Raw genomic sequence first — 21,841 nt, 5'->3', positions numbered from 1 at the left:
GCGGCCGGCAGAAATGGCGGCGGCCGCGTTACCTCAGCTCCGCCCAGGGGCGGTGCTCGGCCCTTTTGGCGCCAAGCTGCGACTGCCGCTCCCGCCCAGCCGCTGCGCCTCGCTCCACGCCGCGGCCATGGCCTCCCCCGCCGTACCCGGCTACTCTCCCGGCTTCAAGAAGCCGCCGGCGATGCTGCGGCTGAAACGCAAACGGCTGCGGAGGTGCGAGCCCGCCGCCCCCGCGAACCCCCGCTGCGGCGCGGCCCCGCGGGCCCCCTCCGCGCCAGCCCGCCGCAACCCTTTCTCCAGCCTGGACAACGCGCCGCGGGCCGGCGGCGCCCCTCAGACGGTGGAGCGGGCCCGGCCGCCGCCGCCGGCTGGAGGGGACCCCTTGATAGCACCGTTCTGGCAGGTAGGACCGACCCCGGCCCCGCGGGGGGTCGCGTTTTCTCTTCCCTGTGGTGAATGGCGGCGGGGAGGTAGGGGCAAGGCCCGCCGTCAGCGCCCACCCTCCGGCCCGGCCGCAGCGTCCGCTGCGGCCGGGCCGGAGGGTGGACGCTGACGGCGGGGACGCGCTTGGTGCCGCCCTCGACGTTTCCCTACCAGGGACGTTTTTTGAAATTATCGACCTAGTTCTTATTTTTCACTGCATCTCACACTCCTGTTCCTGTTCAGCTTTTAGAGCCCGTGGGTGAAGTTGAGCCCCCCAGGAGAGCAGAGCCCTCGGAAACAATGGACATCCTCGCCCTAACCCATGTGAGCTGCTGAAAACTTTTTTAGCCGTTCTCAGTTCACACAAAAAAACACTTTAATATTTGATGACGCGTCTCTGTATAATCAGGAAAATTTCTTAAATTGCCTTAACGTTTACTGAGTGACAGTCTTCTGCCTGACTTTACTGCTGTTGTAGTTCTAAATGACAAAGGTTGTTGTCTTCTGCCAGTTTTATTACCATGCTTACTATAATTCTTCTTTCTTAGTTTTTATGTTTTGTTGAGATAAGGACGTTCTTCAAAGTAATAAATCTTCTGCAGTCTTACTCAGCTACAGAAGGGGAACAAACAACTTCACCAGACACACTGGGAAGAGGGAATACCTGAAGGCCAGTCCTTGCAAGAGGGTTTCAAGCAGGCAACATCTAACGTTATAGGTTCAGAAACTTAAGTTCAAACTAACGTAGCAAAATAGAAAAATGATCTCTCAAAGAGAACAAACTGTCCTAGAGCTCCTCAATGGGTTGTTTTGCATCCTCTAGGAAACGCCTGACATGACAATCACCATGAGAGGATGACGGGAAATAACTGTTTTGGCATGAAAATTCTTGTCTTCATAAAATTCAGGCTGAGTTTTCGGTTTTTTTGAATCATTCATCCTTTTACCCATTCTTAGTTTATGACTTCTGGAAAGACAGCTGTGAACAAAAACCCTCTTTGTGGTTTTGGAAGCAATATAATGCCATATTTCTATTGGAATCCATTACTGATTAAAATAATCAGTTGAGTATAAACTGTGACTTTGGTTAGCCTATGAACAGTCAAACTTCATGTAACTTGGAATCTCCCTGCCAGAGCTATTTTTTTAAGCATGCCTCTTATGCAAGTACTTCCTTAGGATCCGAATGAGCATTATGATCCAAAACTGGCATTTTTGCTGTTGCACTGAACTGGCCAGAAACGTGCAGGAGACAGCAGATTTGTCTTGTCATTTTACAGGCTGCTAAACTCAAGACATTATATATAGTAGTGGTAGTCCAGTATCTGGTCTGCCTGCCACAAAAGTCATGTTAAATTAATATGGGAGGAAAGCTAACCATGCTAAAATATAAATAAGTAGCGACATAGGTGGTTTTGGTGGTTTGGTTTTGTTTTATTTTTTTTAATTTTCTATGAATTAACTGGTGCTGTTTCTGTTTTGTAAGGACCTTCATTTACCTGTTGCTGTACCTGAAATTCCCTCTGCACCAAGACATGAATTTCCTGCAGACTGGAGTATTAAAACACGACTTCTATTTGTGTCTTCCCACCCTTTTACATGGGCAGAACATTTAAAAGCACAAGAGGAAGCTCAAGGATTTGCTCAGCATTGTAGAGCTACAGAAATAAACTTACCACAGAGTGTGCAGGTAATGTGTTGGAGGGTAGCTGTAAGCTCACCTTCAGAAAGGAAAATGTACCTTTGCACCTTTCCTTAAACATGCTGGCAGTGAAGGATTGATTCTTTTTTTATTTTGGTCTTGCATTAAGAATAAGGCTCATTTAGACTACTAACCTAATTCCATCTGTGGTTTGTACCTGAAGTGGCAGACAGTGATAAGTAAGTGGCCGTTCAACTTTAGCTGTGGAGCAGTTGGGGGCAGGGGGGCAGCAGTGGTGTTTAATACTTAGTATTTTTTTAATCTGTCTCTTGCAATGCTGCCTTAAGTAAAGCATTACTGTCCTCATAAAATACTTTTTCTGACTTCTAGGAACCAAAACTGTCAACAGAACTGCGTTGTGCCTTCCAGCAAAGCCTCGTTTACTGGCTTCACCCTTCACTGCCATGGCTGCAGCTGTTCCCTCGGATTGGAGCAGATAGAAAAATAGTTGGAAAGGCTAGTCCTTGGTCACAGGATGAAACTGTGCAACAAGTGCTGATGAGTGACTGGTAAGTGGAAGCAAACAACTAGCGTCTTTAGCAAGAATAAGACAATGGGATTTTATTAATGCACAAGCTCTTTGCAGTTTTATGAGAAAACTTTTTACATGATTTTGGGTGGTTTTTTTCCTCAGCTAGAATCCTCATTATTTTGAGGACCAGGTTAAGGAAATGCAAGATTGAAGCAACCTTCTTGTGTTAAATGCTTGTCTCCAATTCTAGTTTTGGGTAGAATTCTATAAATCCTGTCAGCAGATTGTCTTTGCTTCATGTAAAACCACATGCTGGACAGCAAGTAACACTGGAAAGGCATAGCATTGGCAAACAGGATGCCTTTCGAACCACGTGCTTACAAAGCAAGTACGGTGGAAGAGCACAGCACTGACAAACAGGCTGCATTTCAGAGGAGTGCAGCTTCCTAAATCTTGAGCATGTCTGAAAATCTGGCTAATCATTCAGTGTGCATCACTAACACCCAGCCAAATCCAGTCTGATGTGTCAATAGAGTTGGTTTTTTCTAATTTGCAGGTCTGTCAGCTTTACTTCTCTGTACAATCTGCTCAAAGCCAAACTGTGTCCCTACTTCTATGTATGTACCTACCAGTTCACTGTCCTGTTCCGTGCAGCCGGTCTTGCAGGAAGTGATGTTATCACAGCTGTAATTTCTCCCACAACTAGAGGTTTAAGAGAAGCCATGAAAAATGAAGGTGAGGTGAAACCAGTCTAGCTATGATTTGAATAGCTGATAAAGTGCATTAGCTTTACAATGGTGTTAAAAAACCACCCGTTGCTTTCTTTCCTCCTTTGTTCAAGGCATTGAGTTTTCTTTACCTTTGGTAGAAGAACATAGAACCAGGAAACAGAAAAACTCTGAAGTGAACTTGGAAACAGAAGTTGCCAACAGCCTTGAAGTGGGTAACAGCATGGAAGATGGAGAGTATGTAATAAGTCTTCTACAATGCTAGAATTCAAGGGCATCTACAGACTCCTGTATGTTCCATTTGGAAAACCTTCCTATGCAGTATTGCCTTCTTATTACTGATTCTGTGTTTCCCAGACAACCAGCTCCAAGCGATGATGATGATGATGAAAGTTTCTCTTGGCTTGAGGAGATGGGAGTCCAAGACAAGGTTAAAAAACCAGATGCTATTTCCATTAAGCTGTATCCTTTCTTTGCATGACAAGATGTATGACACTGGAAAACCATGCAGATGTTACCATTTTGCAGTATAGATAGTTTTATATAGGAGTTTTATAAAAGCTTTTGGGAAATTACTTCCAAGTAATAATCCTCATACTGCTGTGTATTAAGAGACTCTGCATGTCTTTTGGGGTTTCTTTATGACAAGTATTTCTAGATGCTTCTCTTCTTGAAGTAGAAGCCATTGTGAATTGTTAATGTAATTATGTAAGATCCGTTAGGTCACAAATTGATTGTGTCACTTCACATGTAGGCTCACTGGAAAGACTCATTAGACTTTTTTTATATGTTTAAAGAAAAGGGTGTATGTTCATGTAGGCTAGGCTCACACTCGGTAGTAGTGTGGCATAGTGAGGATGCAGCTAGACCAGAACAGCTGTTGCTGAGAACCTGTATGTTTCAGAGGGACTGATTAACTCTGTCTTCCTGTGTTTTCATTTGCACTTGGAGTACCTGAAGTTTTTAATAATGAGATCAGAAGTCAGGTTTAAGATGCTGCTTAACAGCTGAAGAAATAATGTGGATCAGTGTAAAGTTTGGAGGGTTTATTTGGTTTTGTTTGTTTAAATGACTTGATTGGTCAGGGCAGTGGCAAGGGGGTGATTTGTGGATTTGCACTGCTCCAGTTCTTCCTGTGATGCATTGATGCTTTTCACTTCCCTCATGGTTGTCCTTTGACTCCAGTCAATACAGGCATAAGGAGAAGCACGAGGTGCAGATGGATCACAAACCCGAATCCCTTGCATTAGTCAAAGGAACAAACACATTCACCTTGCTGAACTTCTTGATAAACTGCAAGAGCCTCGTGGCTGTTGCGGGTCCACAAACAGGGCTTCCACCAACTTTGCTGTCCCCTGTCGCTTTCCGAGGTGGTACAATGCAAACACTCAAAGTAAGTAACAACCGTCTCCCATTTTCTCATAAGGAAAAGAAAGTTGTTTCTTTGGCCCGTAGATTTAGACACTGACTTGGTATAGTTTCCCTTGGGTACTGCAGAGTAATTTTTGTTGCTATAGCCTGAGTTAGCGTTTTGACTGCAACTCATCTCTATCCACATAATATGTGCTGCTAAACTGAAATCCCAGTACTTCCATCCTTCTCACCCTGAGACGTAAAGAGGTTAAACAGACTTCCTAGATACTAAAATGGTTCTTAAGAGACTCTCCTGAGATCATACGGGGTCTCAAACCATCACAGCTACTTGCAATGAGGGAACCTTGGAACTGTGGCTTGCCAGCTGTTACTGTAAGGAGGTGGTGGATGCTCAAGGGTACGCTGTTAATACAGGTAGCGCGGCAGTCTTCCACCGGAGTAGTTGTTTGTATTGTTCTTCTGCAGTTAACTTTCTTAGTACTACCCAGCATTCCTGTGTATGGCAGTCAGTACATTTTAGAGTTGTTCCAAAGTCGGTAAACCCATCAAAATAACCATGTATTGACCAGTAAGTTGACAATGTTGAAAAGTATTTTGAATTTTTAATGGGACGTGGCACTGCAGTGTTAAAGTACGTGAGAATTAGGGGTTGATGTAGTGTGTCAAAATGTAATCCTATGTCATCTTGTCTTCAGGCTAGAAGTATAAATGCCAAAGCCAGAGTTCACTTGGTGTACGAGGACCGGTTCAGTTTGGAGGTTGTAGGCCCTGTCATGCCTCATTCCCTGCATGCATTGACCATGCTGCTTGGGTCCGCACAGAGGGGAGCGTTCTCAGCTGTGCTATACACACACGAGCCAACTGCGGTGTTTAACACAAATCTTGACAGCGCAAGCCCCGCCTTAAATAAGGTAAGGGAACTAGCAGCAGCAGTCTCCCCTGTTAGGAAGAGTATCTTATTACAGACCATAGGACACTGAGTGGCACAAAACTTTCCCTTAATGGGTTTACACCCAGTTACTGTGATCCTGCCTGGCAGTCCTCATGGCTTGTCATTCCCTTGGAAATGGAAAAATCAGAAAACTATATCCAGGAATTCCCCAGAGGTACACAAATGAGCGTTAAGAACTAGAGGCACTTCAAACAGAAATACCTATTCCCCGTCTCTCTTCATGTGAATTTCTGCAGGAAACCGCATACAAAGATCTTCCTATGTATGGACTGCATCCTAAGACTTTGGATCAACTGAGGCAGTGTCCAACACTGGGGAAGTCTTCCATCCGGTCTTTGGAAATGAAGGATTATGCTTACACCTGGAAGTCCTAGGTATGCTTGTTCCATTTAATGGAAAACACTACTCTCTAGTGTGCTGGCGCTGTACTACAGGGGCAGCACCTACGCGGTACTGGCGGGGATTGCACATCACAGACAACTATTGCATGCCACCTGTCAAAAAACACTTCAAAGGACTTTTGGAGGAAAAGGTCTTGGAAATCTCCTTTTGTATTTTAGAAAGCTTTTTTCAAATAAAACTTGATAAAACACAATTACCTGTTTTATTGGTCTGACTTGGGTCCAGAAGGTTGTATTTCTCACACACATGCAAATTTGATTCTGAAGTACAAAATTCCTGCTGCTGCTCTGTGCAGTAACTCATAACTACATTGGTTTTTCCAAGAATTCCACCCCTCCCCTTTCAAAACTGCTTCCAGCACCTTGCGAGAAGCTTGATAGCTGCAGCTTGGTATGTTGCACCTCTTGGTTTAGTTGGCTCTGACCTCCACAAAGATAGATGAAAGTCAGCTGGACACAAGCAGAGTTCTGGCTGCAGCCGACTCAGACTAAAAGGTTAAGATTCCTCGGAACAGCTGGGCATAGCTGTCTAGCATTCCCATACCCATACTTAACATTAAAATGAGCCGAACTTTTAAAAAGCTATTGGTACAAACCATGACTTGAATCAGACCAAACTGGGAAAAATAGAATAGTTGCACCACGTGATTGGAGATGTGGAATGTGAGAGGCAGCGGGGTCTGCTCATCCAATGCTGCATGTTCACAGCAATAGCGAAGCCTATTGACAGGTTTAATCGAGTCTGTTTCACTTCAGGTTGAGTAGTCAAAGCTGTTCTTTTGGAGGTGTGTACGCTGCCTTTTAGAGGATCAGACTCCTGCAGCAGCAAACGCTGCATCTGAAGAGCAACATGTAGAATACTGTCACACTGGTGTACTCCAGCAAGATTCTCAGTTTGGCCAGTATTTTGCACAGAAACAAAGCAGTGCTCACACCACACGGTCACCGTTACTACAGGGCCATTTGCCTGCCCTCTCAGAATCCACCTGTGATTCTGAAACAGTAGGAGATCAGAACCAGGTCTTGAAGAAACAACTGGTAAACTTTAAAATGTGGGCAGGTGAAGAAGTTACTGTGGATTGAGGCATGGCCTCCCAGTTACTTTGTATGGACACCACTTGAAGTATCCTACCCCAAGAATACAGTGTGTATACAATTACACTGGAATACCTCATGTTAGTATTTCTTACTTGACAGTAACTACCATGACACTGTCCACCTTGTGGTACACTGAACAGGACATCTAGAAAAGCTCAAGGAAAGCCCCTCTCTTTTGATGGAAAAAGGCACCTTAGAATATTAAGTACTTTGATAATGTCAAATACTTTTGTTTCCAGTGGAGTTCAGGGTAGTGAAATCCATTAAATCTTTACACTTCTAACTAATCAAAAAGGGAATTACTCAACTTTTCCCCTTTGATTAGTATCAGACACCAAGAGTGAAAATTCAGTGCTAAGGGCATCATGAGGAACACCAGAAGACCAGATTTCTGAAGTGGCTGGTGTGTTAACACTCCTTTCCAGTCACTTTTTATGAGCAGTAGCCGTCAACTCGATGCCTTTTTTATCTGGCTTGTCTGCCTCCATCAGTCACAGCCTCTGCTGCTGGGTTCTGCAGTCTGCTGTAAACGCACCGTTAGCCCAGCGCTACGGGTCACCAAGAGCAGTTCCCAAAGCAACCACGTTCTGCTGCACTGAACAGACAGCAGCTTCCCTGGCTGTTGTAGGTGTGAGCCCCCCCCTCCCACCCCAAGAGCTGCTCACGGCCCCAGAGCCCACCACCCCGGTTCTGAAACGGGCACCACCTCCCAGGTGCACCTGAGGAACAGGCCTGCTCATAGCGTGTTAGCACATGGGACAGGTGAACTGAAAGCAACAGGAAAGCAATTTTAATCAAGTTAATAACCATTCTGGTCTGGGGACTCAAGCCCGTTTCTAGGAAATACTTTTTTCTATTAATTTCACTTCCAGTTTCTATTTTCACATCTAGCCTGTGAGAGTGCCAGAGGGACACTAACACCAAGGAATAGCTTGCAGTCATTAAAAAACAAATTTGAATTGCAATTACATTCTTGTAGTCTAGAACTGTAATTTCAGAAATGCGCCACCAAATTCTTTACCAGATGCTCTGCACCATCACCTGAGCTGTAGCAGCTCCTTGCACTGTAAACTGTGCGCACTGGGTTTAAGTCACAGCTTTACCTGTGATTCAGTGCTCCCCTTGACGCATACTTGGCTCCCGTGGGTGAACTTTCCCTCTAAAGCTACAGCACCGCACTAGCCAGCCTGCTGCTCTTCCACCTACATTTGCAGTAGGTATTACCATTATTCCAGATGCTCTTAGAGCATTAAGTTTTATTTAAACCCGTCTGAATGGCTGAGTATTCATCACAACTATGATTTGTTTGGGCCGATTGGGACTTAATAGAGGTTTTTGCACTTCAAGAAGCAATTTCAAATTTTCCAAGACAGAAGAACTACCCCTTCCTGCTCCTCCAGTCCTAACTATGAAAAACCTACAACTTAGAAGACTGCCAAAAAAATAGTTCTGGTGGAAGCTGGCTGCAAGTTCTCAGGCACCTGTTTCAAAATGCTCCTCCCCTGCATGACGGGGAAGTAAGAAGCACTTTCAACAAGGTTACTTCTAGGAAAATAATTCTGCAGCAAAAGGAAATCAAACGGCCAAACAGATCACACCTTCCATCAGCAGGAGTCACAGACTATTCACCTTTAAGACAGCTGAAGTGCTGCATAAATAACCAGGTTCCAAGAGAGTGTTTCCTAGTTGTTCTTTTTAATATATCACTACTTATCTATTCCTGCATGCAAAGGACACTCAAACCAATTCAAATTTACATATTTAACAGAAACACATTGCTGCACTAGCTTTAGATTCATGTATCATTCTAAACAACAAGGAATGAAACTAAAACAGAAACCTCAAAATCAAGAACTGTCATAATTAGGGCATTACAGACCTTAATTATTTTTTTTTTTTTACAAGTCTTCCTTAAGACCAAAGATTAAATCCACATACAGTACCACATCTTTAAGGCATGAAATCCAGAACTTTCCTAAATAGTTATTTTTTAAATGGAGTCTTCAATGGGACTGAATTCATATCTGCTCCTTGCTGCTGTGAGATAACATGTATCTTTACATTATACATGGGGAATACAGACCAAGAAAAAAAGAACAAAACAACAAGTACAAGAGATTGTATGTTCCCAGATTTGATACTGTACAGCTGTGAGACCAGCGCTGACATGGACGCCACAGACTAAAAAGAATGATCAACATCTCTGGTGTTGCAGCTCTATCAAACCAGACATTTAAGCACGAGGCTAACTGGGAGCTGCTCCCACATCCCGAGTTAATTACTTTGAGTTGTACATCAAAAAGCCAGACTTCAGCTATGACCCCAGTTCTCCCCAGAGTAGATCTTCCCATCACTGTACCCTATTTACTTTTGGCTTTTTAGACACACCTTCCAACTAGTTCGGCAAGCAAGGCAAGGAGATCTTCAAATATTTAGTCAGAGACTGAAGGCGAGAAGCCAAAGGGAAAAAAGTTTAATTCAAGACAACTATGTCCATGAAAATTGAGATTAACTTAAGCATTTCTAGAGCACTTTGACAGACTAGTAAGGGGCTTTGTTCCTTGGAAGTGTGTGTGGAGAAACAAATACCATTTCTCTGCTGTACACAACATGAGACATCGATCCTCGTCCCTTCAGGGTAAAGACAAGACACCTTGTTCGTAACAGTTGACAAAATACACACAAGTCACCTTTGTGGAAGAAAAGGTACTAGTCGTTCTTCACCTCCATGTTCCTACCACCCTTGCAAAGATCATTGGCTTTAGGCCTGAGCGCAGCCTGACTGTGGACAAACTGTTTTGTTCCTGTCCCAGATGAAGCTCTGGTCAGTAGGTGATACAGGAGACCTCAAAAAGACTTCTGAAATAAGCACCTGAACTACTAGAATCCGTAAATCCTGGCAACACACTCGTAACTCAGACAAATCTGGCAAGAGGTGTACAATGCCTTTTCCAATTCAAAGTGCACATAGCTAAAGTACTAATACTTCTTAAATTAAAAAGAAAAAAAGGGAAGGGGGGAAAGGAAGGAAAAGCTCTCGACATCCTCCCCCTTGTCAAACTGCCAAAACTCTGGATCAGGCCGTCTCCTTGAAGGCAGAGTACCATTACACAAAATTTAAGCCCAAGGAGTTAATTTGGTAATCATCCAAAGCAACCAAGAATGACTAAAACTGATTCTGCAACCCTAACAGCTGCTGGTGATCTTCAGAATACTTTTATACTGTGCGTCTCTTCAAAAAGTTGTTTTGGCATACATTTTAATTACTGCTTACTGACCAGTGATTAAGATTATGAACTTGTGCTGCTTTATTGACCAAGTTGGGTACAACAATTTAAGCGTCATTCTACCCCCTCCCTCCCCCCCCAAATCCAGTTGTAGATCTGTTAGAGTTTAAAATTCACATTAACCACAAATTCATACAATCAACATCAGGCAGTGTGTTAATTTGTTTGGAATAGACAACTCCATCATCCCCCTTCTTAGAACATGCAGGGAGAGTCACCTTTACATTGCAAGTCTGATCGGTTCCATTGCTGGACTTTCTGCCATCCCTTTGAAAGCAAGTCTTTTTGCCTAATCACGTATGTCCTAGAGTATGGGCTGTATGGCCAGTTGCAGTGCACCGCCAAGTTAAACCCCCGAGCAAAATTCAAAGAGAAGCCGCAGCGTTAACGCTGTACAACAGGGCTAGCGCCGCACGCTCTCGCAGGGGTCACAGTACTGGCCCGGTATCTGTCCAGCAGTACACGCCAGCCTCGACTAGACTAAGGTAAGCCGCACGACCTTTTACCCGCTGTAGGCAAAAGTGCACGAGTAGCTTTACCGAGACCAGGGAAAACTGCAGCATAGTACAAAACAGTATGAAAGTGTTAACATTCCGTATTGAAGAGAAATTGCATGAGTTTTAAAACAAGGGTTTAGATTACTGATGCCTCCAGAGTCTGTCGTCTGATTTAGTCATTTAAGAAATAATTACATCACTAATGTAAACAATATAAACATACCAAAAACTAAGTATGATTTAAATACATTTTGATGGTACAAAAGAAAAACCTGAAGGTGTCTGTACAGTTTTTACAACGTGGGAATTGCCAATGTATTTACAACATGAAAGGGCAAATACCATTTTTTGTGCAGAGTAAAATTATCTGAAATAATGTCAATATAAAAAACAATATCTAGCGGTGTGAGGCACTCCTAAACATGGTGGTATTAACCATGCTTTCCTTTGGTACAAGTCCCATCGCTTGGAGAGCCGCAGTTGCTGCTGTGGCTTTAGCATGCTTCTTATTAAGGCTGGCAAAAGTAGGCCTATATTCATTTCCATTGACTCTCACCTGTTTGGGAAAGAGGGAGGAAAGAAGAAAGTGTCAGCAAGTGCCTCTCCGCTTCTGTTCTGAGCCAGCCCTGCACAGCTCCTTTAAGCACATTCTCTACACAATTCCTCTCTAGCGGTAGACAAAATCCACACCTGGTTTGGAAGCAGAATTGTTTCCAAAAAGTAACTGCTAATACAAGATACTATGTGAAAAAGAAAGCCCGCGTCTTAAGGTAAAACTGAAGGACAAAGAACAACTACATTTTGCTCATTACCTTTACAACAGTAAGACTTAACATCACACCTGCAAGAATATGACACCACATCGGTTAATCATTTTATTAAGAAGTGAAATGGTGTGTTTCTTGACAGATTTTCAGGTTAATGTGCTCAAGAGCACTGATTTGGCCTGCACAGAAACAGGACTTAGCATCGAGACAGTGCTTAGCAGTCCTCAGCCACCCCCGAGATGGCTCACATGTTTGTATACAAACACAAATTTGGAAGCCAACAGCAAACGAGGAAACTCAAAACGTACCTTAAAGATAAAATGTTTGCGATGATCAGGCCCACTATCATCCACCAACACAAATTCAGGTGGTGACCATCTTCTTTTGTTACAGATCTCCATCAATGCAGAAACTGGGTGTTTACCTTAAAGATAAAATGTATTTGAAATTTCAATGCCACTATCAAAGCGGTCATTTTAAATGAGTTTAATTTTAGATGAGTAAGAATCTTACCTGAAAGATCCTTCATCACAACGTAATGTCCAGATCTCTTTTGTGCCTTCTCTCCCACAGCAACAAGCCCTAAACAAAACACAATACATTTACATTTACGATTCACACCTGATTTCTGTATTCTCATCACTAAAGCACTAACATGTATCAGTGGAGATGAAACCTGGAGACACCATACAACTATCTTTTCAGAAGTCTTTCAAACCTCCCTTTCATCCAGCATTTTTTCCCCCTCCGTACTACACAACATTCTTCTCAACTGCTCTAGTCAGACTCTTAACAAACCAGGTAGTAGTAAACTTTAATTGACCTTATGCAAGTCAGGAAACACCCAGCTTTCAGTGCCCTCTTTGGAGAAACACTGAACAAAGAGATACACCTAAAAAAAATTCTCTCGCAGTATTTGTTCTGTGCAACCCAAAATTCATCCACTACCTTAACAGTTTGCCTCTTACATGCTAAGCATTTACATTATGTCCATTGAACAGTAAAAAGCGTACCTAGTATGTTCTTTTGCGATACGACTGATACAGTGTTCTTGTAACATTCCCTTTTTACTTAATGGTATTCATATACTTATCCTTTATGTACAAGTTCACAGCCCAATTACCGTAATCTCAATCACATCTGAATACAAAGCATCCGACTGGGCCTCAAGTCAGTACAAAGAGCACAAGTTCCAGTGGAAGTCACTGTGAAACATGGAAGCTGGACATTTTTCTTCTTAAAATCTTACAAGAGTAAGAAATAAAATGTAGTAATTGCCAAAAATGTATCACATGCCAGTAACCATGCCATGCGTAGGAAGCAACTCAATTTTATCTCCATTCATTTTCCCTTCATCTTAAATACACATGAACAAAATACCTGTCCTTTTTTTCAGAGTTTCTTGGACTTCAATCCTTCAATATTACTTTTGTTTCTTACCTCAATTTGTTTCTGTTCCTGGTGTGAATAAAGACAGGGAGATACTGCAATTTTTCCAGTTTCTTCCTGTTCCTTCATCTTTGGTTGGCATTTTGATTTGTTTTGCTTTACAAGAAAATCCTCCCCTCCTTACCGGATTTTCATCCTAATATTCACGCAGCTCCTAATTAGGGACTTTTCAAGTGGTATGAAACCCTCACAGACAACAATCATTGAAACAAAGTTGTTGGTTTTTTCCTTACAGAATCTTATATCCAAAATAAACAGAAGACTTCCACCAAAGAAAAAGCTCTCATGTCATTCTTCACATTAATACTGTGTCCCACTCACTCTAAGTTGCTGACACTTGTCTTCCACACCTGGTACCTGGTACCTCAAAAGGTATTTTCAAAAAAGCTGCAATGGACTCTGACAAGCTTTGCTGACGGACCAAGATTCTTTGAACACGGACAACCAACAATTTACTGGCTGACAGCAAAGGTCAAGGAGAGTTTGTTTTCAGTGCTGCCTGCGAGAGAACTACAGGTCTCACTCAGCATCTGGAAAAAACAGTCTAAGGGAAAGCTATGGCAAAGGCAGACAACCTTGCGGTTCACCTCTTAGTGCAGCCTGTTGAGTAACTCCTCAGCAAACTGCCAGCTCCTCTATCTAGAAACAGTATTTTATTTGCGGGTAAGTTCTAAAAACGTGTGTAAAACCCTTACAAAACAATACTTAGTAACAGACTTAGTAACAGTTACTTCATAGCAGATACTCCTTACAGTCTTACTTAATAACAGACTCCTTGTATAAATTTCTGCATTTTCCTTAAACCTCTACACAGAACTTTAAAAAAATAGAACTGACTTTTTATATATTTAAGCATCAAAAAACACTAATGTTTGAATAACCTTTTCAGCTACCCATCATATGTGTACGGTCACTATTCAGTTGCTTCTTTGTAACGCATGAAACATGCATGCTGCCTCTTCATAGTGCAAGCTGTCTCCCTATATTATAGACTTGGTTGGCTCAACATGAAAGATTATTCTTTATCAACACAGAACACCTCTATATTATTTGTGGAAATTATGGGATAAGGCTGCATATACGATAGTAATATTTAAGAACTACTGAAATTATGCAAAGCCTGGCCATCACTAGGGTTATCAGTATTTTCAGATAAATCTGTCACATGCCAGGGAGAGGCATCCTTTAACTCCATCTAACATTTTCAATTGTTATTGAAGACCGAGCATTCTGAAGCAGAAAGAGAAAACTCTGTTACAGAATGCCTAGCAAATTGAGGACTGGATCCTGTCTCAGGCCTTAGGGCTTGACGCTTGAAACTTCAGTATCAAATTCTGCAGACATTAAGGAAATTTGTATCAGAAACCACATGAGAATCCCAGGGCACACTTCTAGAACTGGAAACCTGAGCTGTGACACAGGTGTGTATCACCAAAATGTTTTGAATGTTCAAAACAATCACAGGTTGTATAGCAACATGGTCTCTTTCCTATGATGTGACAAGAAGCAAGCAACATAATGAACAGAGCTAACTCTTTCCTCCTCACCACAAAAATCCTGCTGGAGAAAATAATACTGAAATTGACTGTTTTCCATTTCTTCCCTCTGACTAATATTAATCAAGCTAAATTGATGGAACTCTTACCAGCAGTGAGAACTTTACAAGACAACATCTACAAAGATCACAGTAACTTAATAACAGGAACAAAATGTTTTTCAAAAGTTTTCTTGGCAATCATTCTGTCATGAAGTATCTTTTTTTTTTTTTTGTTCCCTCTCCTTTCTTTAAACAGAAAGGTTGCACACAGAAGAAAAACAGCTGAAAAGCAAATTTGGTCATTGTTCATATAAAACAAAGTCGTCTGTATTATTGTGTTCTGTACTCTGAGACTGTTGCACTTCTCCATTTATAAATGCTAGGAGGTCTTCAGAATTTAGAAAGCCATGAGTATTTTCATAACCTAGGCTTGTTTTCTCATTTTCTACCTCTTCGCATTTAATATTGAACTGTTTAAATTATACTTTCACCACTAGCTTGGTCACCAGAGCAGTACTGAACTACCTCTGTGTTAAGATCTAGCCATTTTGACAGCTAAAGATTCCTTCAAATCCAACAGTATCTCTGCAAACGGACTTCAGAACATGTGCATTTACATGCACTGTTTTCTTCTGAGCTCAATTACGAGCACTGAAAAAAGCTAACACAGACTCATAATTCAAAGTATTTTCATGCACTGATATTAGATGTGACCTATTTAATATAGTAATAAATTCCCAGTTTTATAAAAATATTTAGGAGAACAATAGTAAGAATTTGTTTTCCTGCAAACAGTGTTGTTGATTTTGGTAACATGCATAATAGAACAATTAAATTATAAATCTTGACTGTTGAAATTCTGCATCTTGTATTTAAAATGGTTAGAACTTGTATAGGTATTTCAGATAGAAAATGTTCGTAAACATTCACTCTGAAAACAGAACTCTTGCTACATGTGCTGGCAAGATGGCCAATCATACAAACCATGCTGCCCCAGCTTAAGCGGCAGCACGCTGCCTTAATTAAAAGGACAGTTCTTTTGAATCAAGTGAGACAAGTGCAACAGTTCTCCATCTGTGGCCATGGACTATACAAAAAAGAAAAAAAACAGCAAACCCACAACAAAATCAGAAGAGGAGGGAACTGCTAAAGCAATCTTTGGAAACAATCAGAGAAACATCACTGTAGCTGAGCAGAGGTGCTTGCCTGCAGCTGGATCAAACTAGGAGATGGAACAGCAGTGAGATCAGATGGACAAAAAAGGAAACAATCCATTTCTAAGACCTAAAACCATCGATATGTCAGCCTGTTCATGTCAGGACTTCAGCTGAAAGGCAGCAGGAACTCAACTCTAGCTCTCACCTCTGTCCTTCACCCCAGTTGAGAACCAACTGAACCACTCTGTCTCCTATGCCGCCCCATTCCTGGCTTCAGCCACTTTCTCCAAAACAACCATGGCAACTTTTCCACAATTCACTTCCCTGTCTGTGCATTCTCCATACATCCAACTAAACCACATCTCTAATTAAAGGACCACTGAGAAGCACTTTTGAAAATGGAAAGTGAAAGTTAGGAAAGGCACAGAATGTCTGGAAGAGTTCACAGGTGTAAGGACAAAGCCTATATATATAATCCAGGGCTTGAAAAAACTAGTACCAAAATCATCTGCATCATTCTGTTAACTTTTACAGTGAAGCTGTACCCAGAAAAAGCTTACTATTTCAAAGTTATTTTGCCTACCTCCAAAACACACATGGTAAGTTTATACTGCCGTAAGACATTTAAGGAAGGGCTTACCTTTTCGATCTGTCTTAAAATCAACCATTATCGGCTCAACGCTGCCTTCTTTGTTTTTCCCAAGCCCTTCTCCTTCTCTCCAGCCCATTTTTCTCATCAGTTGAGCTCCCATTCCTCCAGTTACAGGGGCTGCTCTTAAGAACTGATCCTATCCAGAAAAAGAAAAGTAAAACAAGTCCTAAAGTTAGCACTGGGATTGTAAAAAATAAGTGGGAGCTTCCAAAAAAATGTTTCTAACAACCTTTCACAGATTCAATTAAAAAAAAATACACCTTAGCTTTATATACATTAACATTTTGTATAAACCAGAATTCACGCAGACACACGAGACAAATCAATGTTTTCAAAAAAGAACAACTTAAGAAAATTCTAATGCAATCCAAAAGTGGCAAGTGACCGTTGCAGACATATGTATTTAATAAAATGATAACCGTCCGTTTTTAAACACGCTACTTTGGTTCCAATGCATCTCTTCTCATCTTGTGAAAGGAGGCAGTGTTAACTGTTTAACTGGCAACACGTGTGCCAAGTGTACCTAGTTATTGAACAAAATACAAGCACATTTAGCAATGACATTCACATAGTGTTTAGGCATATTTTAAATATAAAAAAAACCTTCCCCATTTTATTACACAGCAGTTGCACATTCAAGTTCTACTCTGAAAATCCACATGAAACATACAGGTTTCTCTTTTTTTAAAAAAAAAGGAAAAAAAGGCGCTTAGCCACACAGTTTAGCAGCAGCAGTCTTCACATTCTTTCAAATCATCATTAACATAATAGTTGTTAAATGGTGAAAGCTTATAAACAGAAATTTTAAAAATCTGTTTTGATGTAAAGAACTTTAAAAACTCCTTAAATGTTTACGTACCTAGGCCTCGATGGCCGCAGTGTTGTGAATAGTAGGGCTGGCATTGACCGTGGCAAGAAGGCAGCTACAAGGATTTGACCCTGAAACAAGTTTCCATATAGAGGGGTGAAAGTTCACAGGTTATTCTGTGAACTATCATCTCTCTTCTGCCCCCCCCACTGACCCAATAAGTAAGTCAATCATTTCCATCACAGCAAAAAATTGCTTGCCTTAAAATATACAAGTTTACACACTGGCACTGATAAGTCCATCAGTTATTTTGCATAGTAGGTTAGATGATACAATGCCTAGTAGTTTTGTGAAAATTTTACTTACTATCAAAGCAAATTAATAGAACATTTTTTTTTTCCTCCTTTACTTTGAGTTGTGGTTGCAAAAGTAAGCATTTCCCAGATTTGGACAAAGGACTGAGGTCCTTGGTTTTGATTTGTACGTAAACAAAACCAGAAGTCTTACTTTTGCAGAGACTAAGGATAATGTATTTTTAAGGGGATTTCAAATTGGCAACTGACACACACTAATGGTGCATGTGTGTAATCCCCACCATACGTGGTGTTAAAAAATTCTAAAAATTCTAAAAAAAAAAGTAGTTGTTGAAGATTGTGGTAGGACTCCTCCAAATATTTATCTATTAAACAGTAAATACCTATCAATCATGCAACTGGATGCTGCACTTAGTAACAAAGTGGTCTGATGGAAGAGTAGAGGCTAAGTGCACCTCTCCAGTTCAACTTTTTTTCTGACTGGTGCAGACCATGCAGTGTGTGTGTACACAGAGATAATCAGTTTCTTTGATATGAACTGCCTCGATCTATACACCTAAAATGACTTTTACTTACTTCCATTTTCATCCTCCCCTCTCTTTTCCAGGAACCTCTCATTAGAAAAGGGCAACCATGCCGAGAATGATACAAACCCCAGTCAATGTCACCCTGGGTTCCGATTCCTCTTTTGTACCTGCTTTGCAATGATAGAATTTTCAAAATAAACATCTGTTTCGTTATCACCAGTGTGTATTCAGTTCACAAACGACAAGAGTGCAATTTCTTGATGAGGTCATTTTAATGTTACACAGCCTTCTCACCACACCTGGAAACGCACTGATGTGGGGTTAGGATTGGTGTAGGAAGAATGGAACCAAAATACTACTATTTGTAGTTAAAAATCAAAGCCCTGAGCTCCTGTATAGGGATTACCAGAGCCTGAACAAATTCCAAATACTGTAAATAGAGTTCTACATTCCGAAGTGCACTTTACTAAAAACACCTCTTCTAATGTGTGAATTTAGAATCCTATCTGGTAACTTTAGTGTGAATTTTTTACACTATGCTGACTCTCAAACACATACAGCAGAACCAAGACAACAAGGAATTAGAAAGGTAAGTTTTGTTTCTTTACAGAAAAGCTGTACTTGTGCATCACACTAGAAGGCTAACTGAAGTAACTCTGGTACCAACATGAAAGGAGCCAGGAGAAGCCTACTTCGATTCAGTTTACTGAAGAAGCAGAGAAGACCAGCAGCAGGGGAAAAAGTTCATCTTTCCATTCTGGTTTTGGTTTTTTGGTTGTTTGGGGTCTTTTTAAATAATAAACTGAATATAAATTCTAATGTCACCTGCACTATTATATTGTCTAACTACTTTTTTATAATTTAATGACATACTTCACCCAGCCCATGACTTACTACAGTATGGGTAAGAACTAGTGCTGTATTTGTAATTCCATTTGAAAACATAGAAATAGTAGAAACGTTAACAAGAGCAGGGAAGACACACGTTTCTTTTCAGTTTTAAAAATCATAAAAGGCCAAGTCTTGCAGAACTACTTACAAGCTATGTATCCTTGCAGATCTGGCCCATAAGGAGGATATAAAATTGAAAAGTATGTAATACAATAAACCCCCAGGTTTCTAAGTTATTTGGTTACTGTTGCCAGAATCAACTAATTATTCACAAAACAACTGTTTTCTTTCATTCATTGATCTCAATTTGAGTAAGCCTGCATGAGAATTTAATACAATTTTTCTCATCTTTTGATCTCTAAAATCCATGAAAGGTCTGCCAAATAAAGCACACTTCCATTCTGCCAGCAGATGGACACAACTAAGCAAGCCACACTCTTGTGTCAACACTTATTCTTTAACAAGAAGGCTACAGAGTAAAACCAATCGCTTAAGAGAGTTTTAAATGAACTTTAATTAAGACCATTCCTCTTTTAGACCTATGTGAGGGCAACAAATCTGGGAGGACATGAATGCCTGAATTAGCATTTAAGGGTTCAAACAAGCAAATAATAATAATAAAAAAAAAAAATCACACCTCAACAATGATTTTACAGGGTTTTTTTCTGGAACACAAGTTGGACAGTCACAGTTATTAACTGCAACAGCAGTCTTCAATGCTGTACGCTGTCCTTTCCCCAAACTTAACAATCTAACAGCACCCGCAACATCCAAAACATTAAAGCCATAATTATGTAAGAGATCTTGAAATACATCATCAGTTTCTGCTCTCTGAAAAGAAAATACCCATTCCTTCTCAAAATGCTGACATGGCTCTAAAACTTAAGTTCTGTCAGAAGGAAGGTTTATTTCTTTTGAGCAATAATTTATTAAGCAAAAGACAACAAAGCCTTAAAGGCACTAGGTGGACAGTTTCAGCTAAAGCAGAATGGGCTGTCTTAAAGATTACTTTAAGACTAACTCCAAAGAATTTCTCCAAGTCAAGTACCAGGAACAAGCATCTATCTTGGCAAAACTGCAAAGTAACTGAATTTTCCATAAAATAAACTGGCACTTTAAGCAGCAGCCACATTCCTTCCCCCATATAAGAGGAAGAATACCTTTCTGAAGAATCCCATCAAATGCCTCACAAAGCCTACGCTCACCATCAGCTTCAGGAGCTTCTGTTCACAGCTTGTACATACAATCAGCAGAAATTAAGCTGAGGATAGCTGGAGGAAAAAACATTTTGAGTACTGAACAGGGAGCCAGTCCAACATCACATCAAGTTGATTTGCCTTGCCGTGTGGCCTTCATTTCCAAGAAAAGCTCATTGTGTTGTATAAGGCAGTGAAAATACAAGTGGCCTTGTCAGAAGGTCAGCAGTCCTTCTCCAAGTGACAACCACAAGACTTAGTTTTACCTCCATGATTAGCATGCGTTTTACTCATCTGCTATGGCTGTGAATAACGGAAGGAACGCTTTAACTCCTCAGAACCTACTACACAAAGCAGAGCATTCTAATGTGCCATACATGGCACAACTGTGTTGTGCTTTAGCACAACACTAAATGAAACTGATCCTGAGGCATTACCCTGTGCACATAAAATGTTGCAGAAACCTTGTTTTGGAGAGCAAGTTTAGGCTATAGAACTACTAGGCTGATAAATCCAGAACAGAAGTGGTGAGTCTGGGAAAGTCTGAGTAAGTAGACCTCAACAGAATTTGCTTGAGAAAAAAAAAAAATTGACCACTTCCTCTGATCTGACGTTTATTCAGCGGCATAGTGTATTTGTAAGAAACAAGGAAAGAAACAAAAGAAGCAACCTCCAGAGTAAATAAGTAGTATTTGTGAACTGATTACACCAATGATGATAAACTGAAACAGAAACCACTTTTCAAAAGAAAAAGATAATACTGTTCATAAGTCTGTTTTAATGATACAGGAAACCTAACAGCATTATTATGCCTTTATAAATACTGCTCAGAACCCTAGGCATAAACATTAAGAATAAGCACATTACTTAGAAAAATAAACCATACTTCTAATTGGTATGCCGATCATTCAAGAATGCCACATTAACCACTTCAGTAACTAAATCCCTCAAAAATTACATTGAGATAAAACTGAAACTGCAGGCATATTTTGGTTTGAGTACATATTACCTCTCCAGAGTAATTTTTAAAGTACAAAAAAAGAGCTGAAATCCAAGAAATGCAAAGTGAAGACAGCGCTTATCAAACAGGTTCCTCAAGTACTTCAGTTTTCCTCCTCTCCTGACAGCACTCTTTTGTTACATCTATCCAGTTTTGTGCCAATCACAATGTCTGCACATGTTCTTTGTTTAATGATACACAAATAACTAGCTGACACGGGCTCTGTTTCTGCTAAACCGTGCTTGACCACAAGTCCTCTTATGGGAATCGCTTAAGGTAATTGCCAACACACAATGCCTTAATGGCAAATACCTACAGTCAGAAAACTGCACTAATTTACACATACAAAACAGCCCAAGAAACTCCACAGCCCTACTAGCAAATGAAAAATAAAAAAAAAAATTTTTTTTTAAAAAACATTAAAACGCATTTTCCTAGGACAAAAAAGGGGGTACGAATCCGACTTCAGTGCTACACTGTGTAATTAACAGGAACGAAGTTATACAACTTCAAGTGCCTAAGTAGAATACAACCTGTGCTTTGCATTTCATGGTTAGTTTGCATTCGTATCACTGAGAAAGATAACATGCATTCATAACCCATTATCCC

The 21,841-nt window shown here is 40.8% G+C and overlaps 2 protein-coding genes across 10 annotated transcripts in view; one reads left to right on the top strand and one right to left on the bottom strand.

The window, feature by feature from the left end:
- The first annotated feature begins 4 nt into the window (after positions 1-4).
- On the top strand, positions 5-6,246 carry DONSON (DNA replication fork stabilization factor DONSON). Its single transcript, XM_040584992.1, has 10 exons — positions 5-403; positions 667-747; positions 1,910-2,113; positions 2,456-2,634; positions 3,154-3,332; positions 3,439-3,562; positions 3,683-3,787; positions 4,520-4,718; positions 5,395-5,610; positions 5,888-6,246. Exons 1-10 carry the CDS (start codon positions 14-16, stop codon positions 6,023-6,025), a joined length of 1,815 nt encoding a protein of 604 aa, XP_040440926.1. The 5' UTR covers positions 5-13; the 3' UTR covers positions 6,026-6,246.
- A 2,580-nt stretch (positions 6,247-8,826) lies between these two features.
- The window catches only part of SON (SON DNA and RNA binding protein), a 41,417-nt gene continuing 28,402 nt past the window's right edge, over positions 8,827-21,841 (bottom strand). For 4 of the 9 annotated variants that reach the window (XM_040584973.1, XM_040584975.1, XM_040584976.1 and 1 more), the window contains 4 exons: positions 16,485-16,632; positions 12,215-12,283; positions 12,010-12,125; positions 8,827-11,490 (listed from right to left, as the gene is read on the bottom strand). In XM_040584973.1, coding sequence (XP_040440907.1) covers positions 11,332-11,490; positions 12,010-12,125; positions 12,215-12,283; positions 16,485-16,632 — 492 coding nt within the window. In that variant the 3' untranslated portion in view covers positions 8,827-11,331. The other 5 variants (XR_005826543.1, XR_005826544.1, XM_040584978.1 and 2 more) reach the window with 5 other exon arrangements.

The sequence above is a fragment of the Falco naumanni genome, chromosome 2, assembly GCF_017639655.2.
Source record: "Falco naumanni isolate bFalNau1 chromosome 2, bFalNau1.pat, whole genome shotgun sequence".
NCBI classification, from domain to species: Eukaryota; Metazoa; Chordata; class Aves; order Falconiformes; family Falconidae; genus Falco; species Falco naumanni.
The sequence above is the reverse complement of the archived record's forward strand: the minus strand, read 5'-3'. Positions and strand labels throughout refer to the sequence as shown.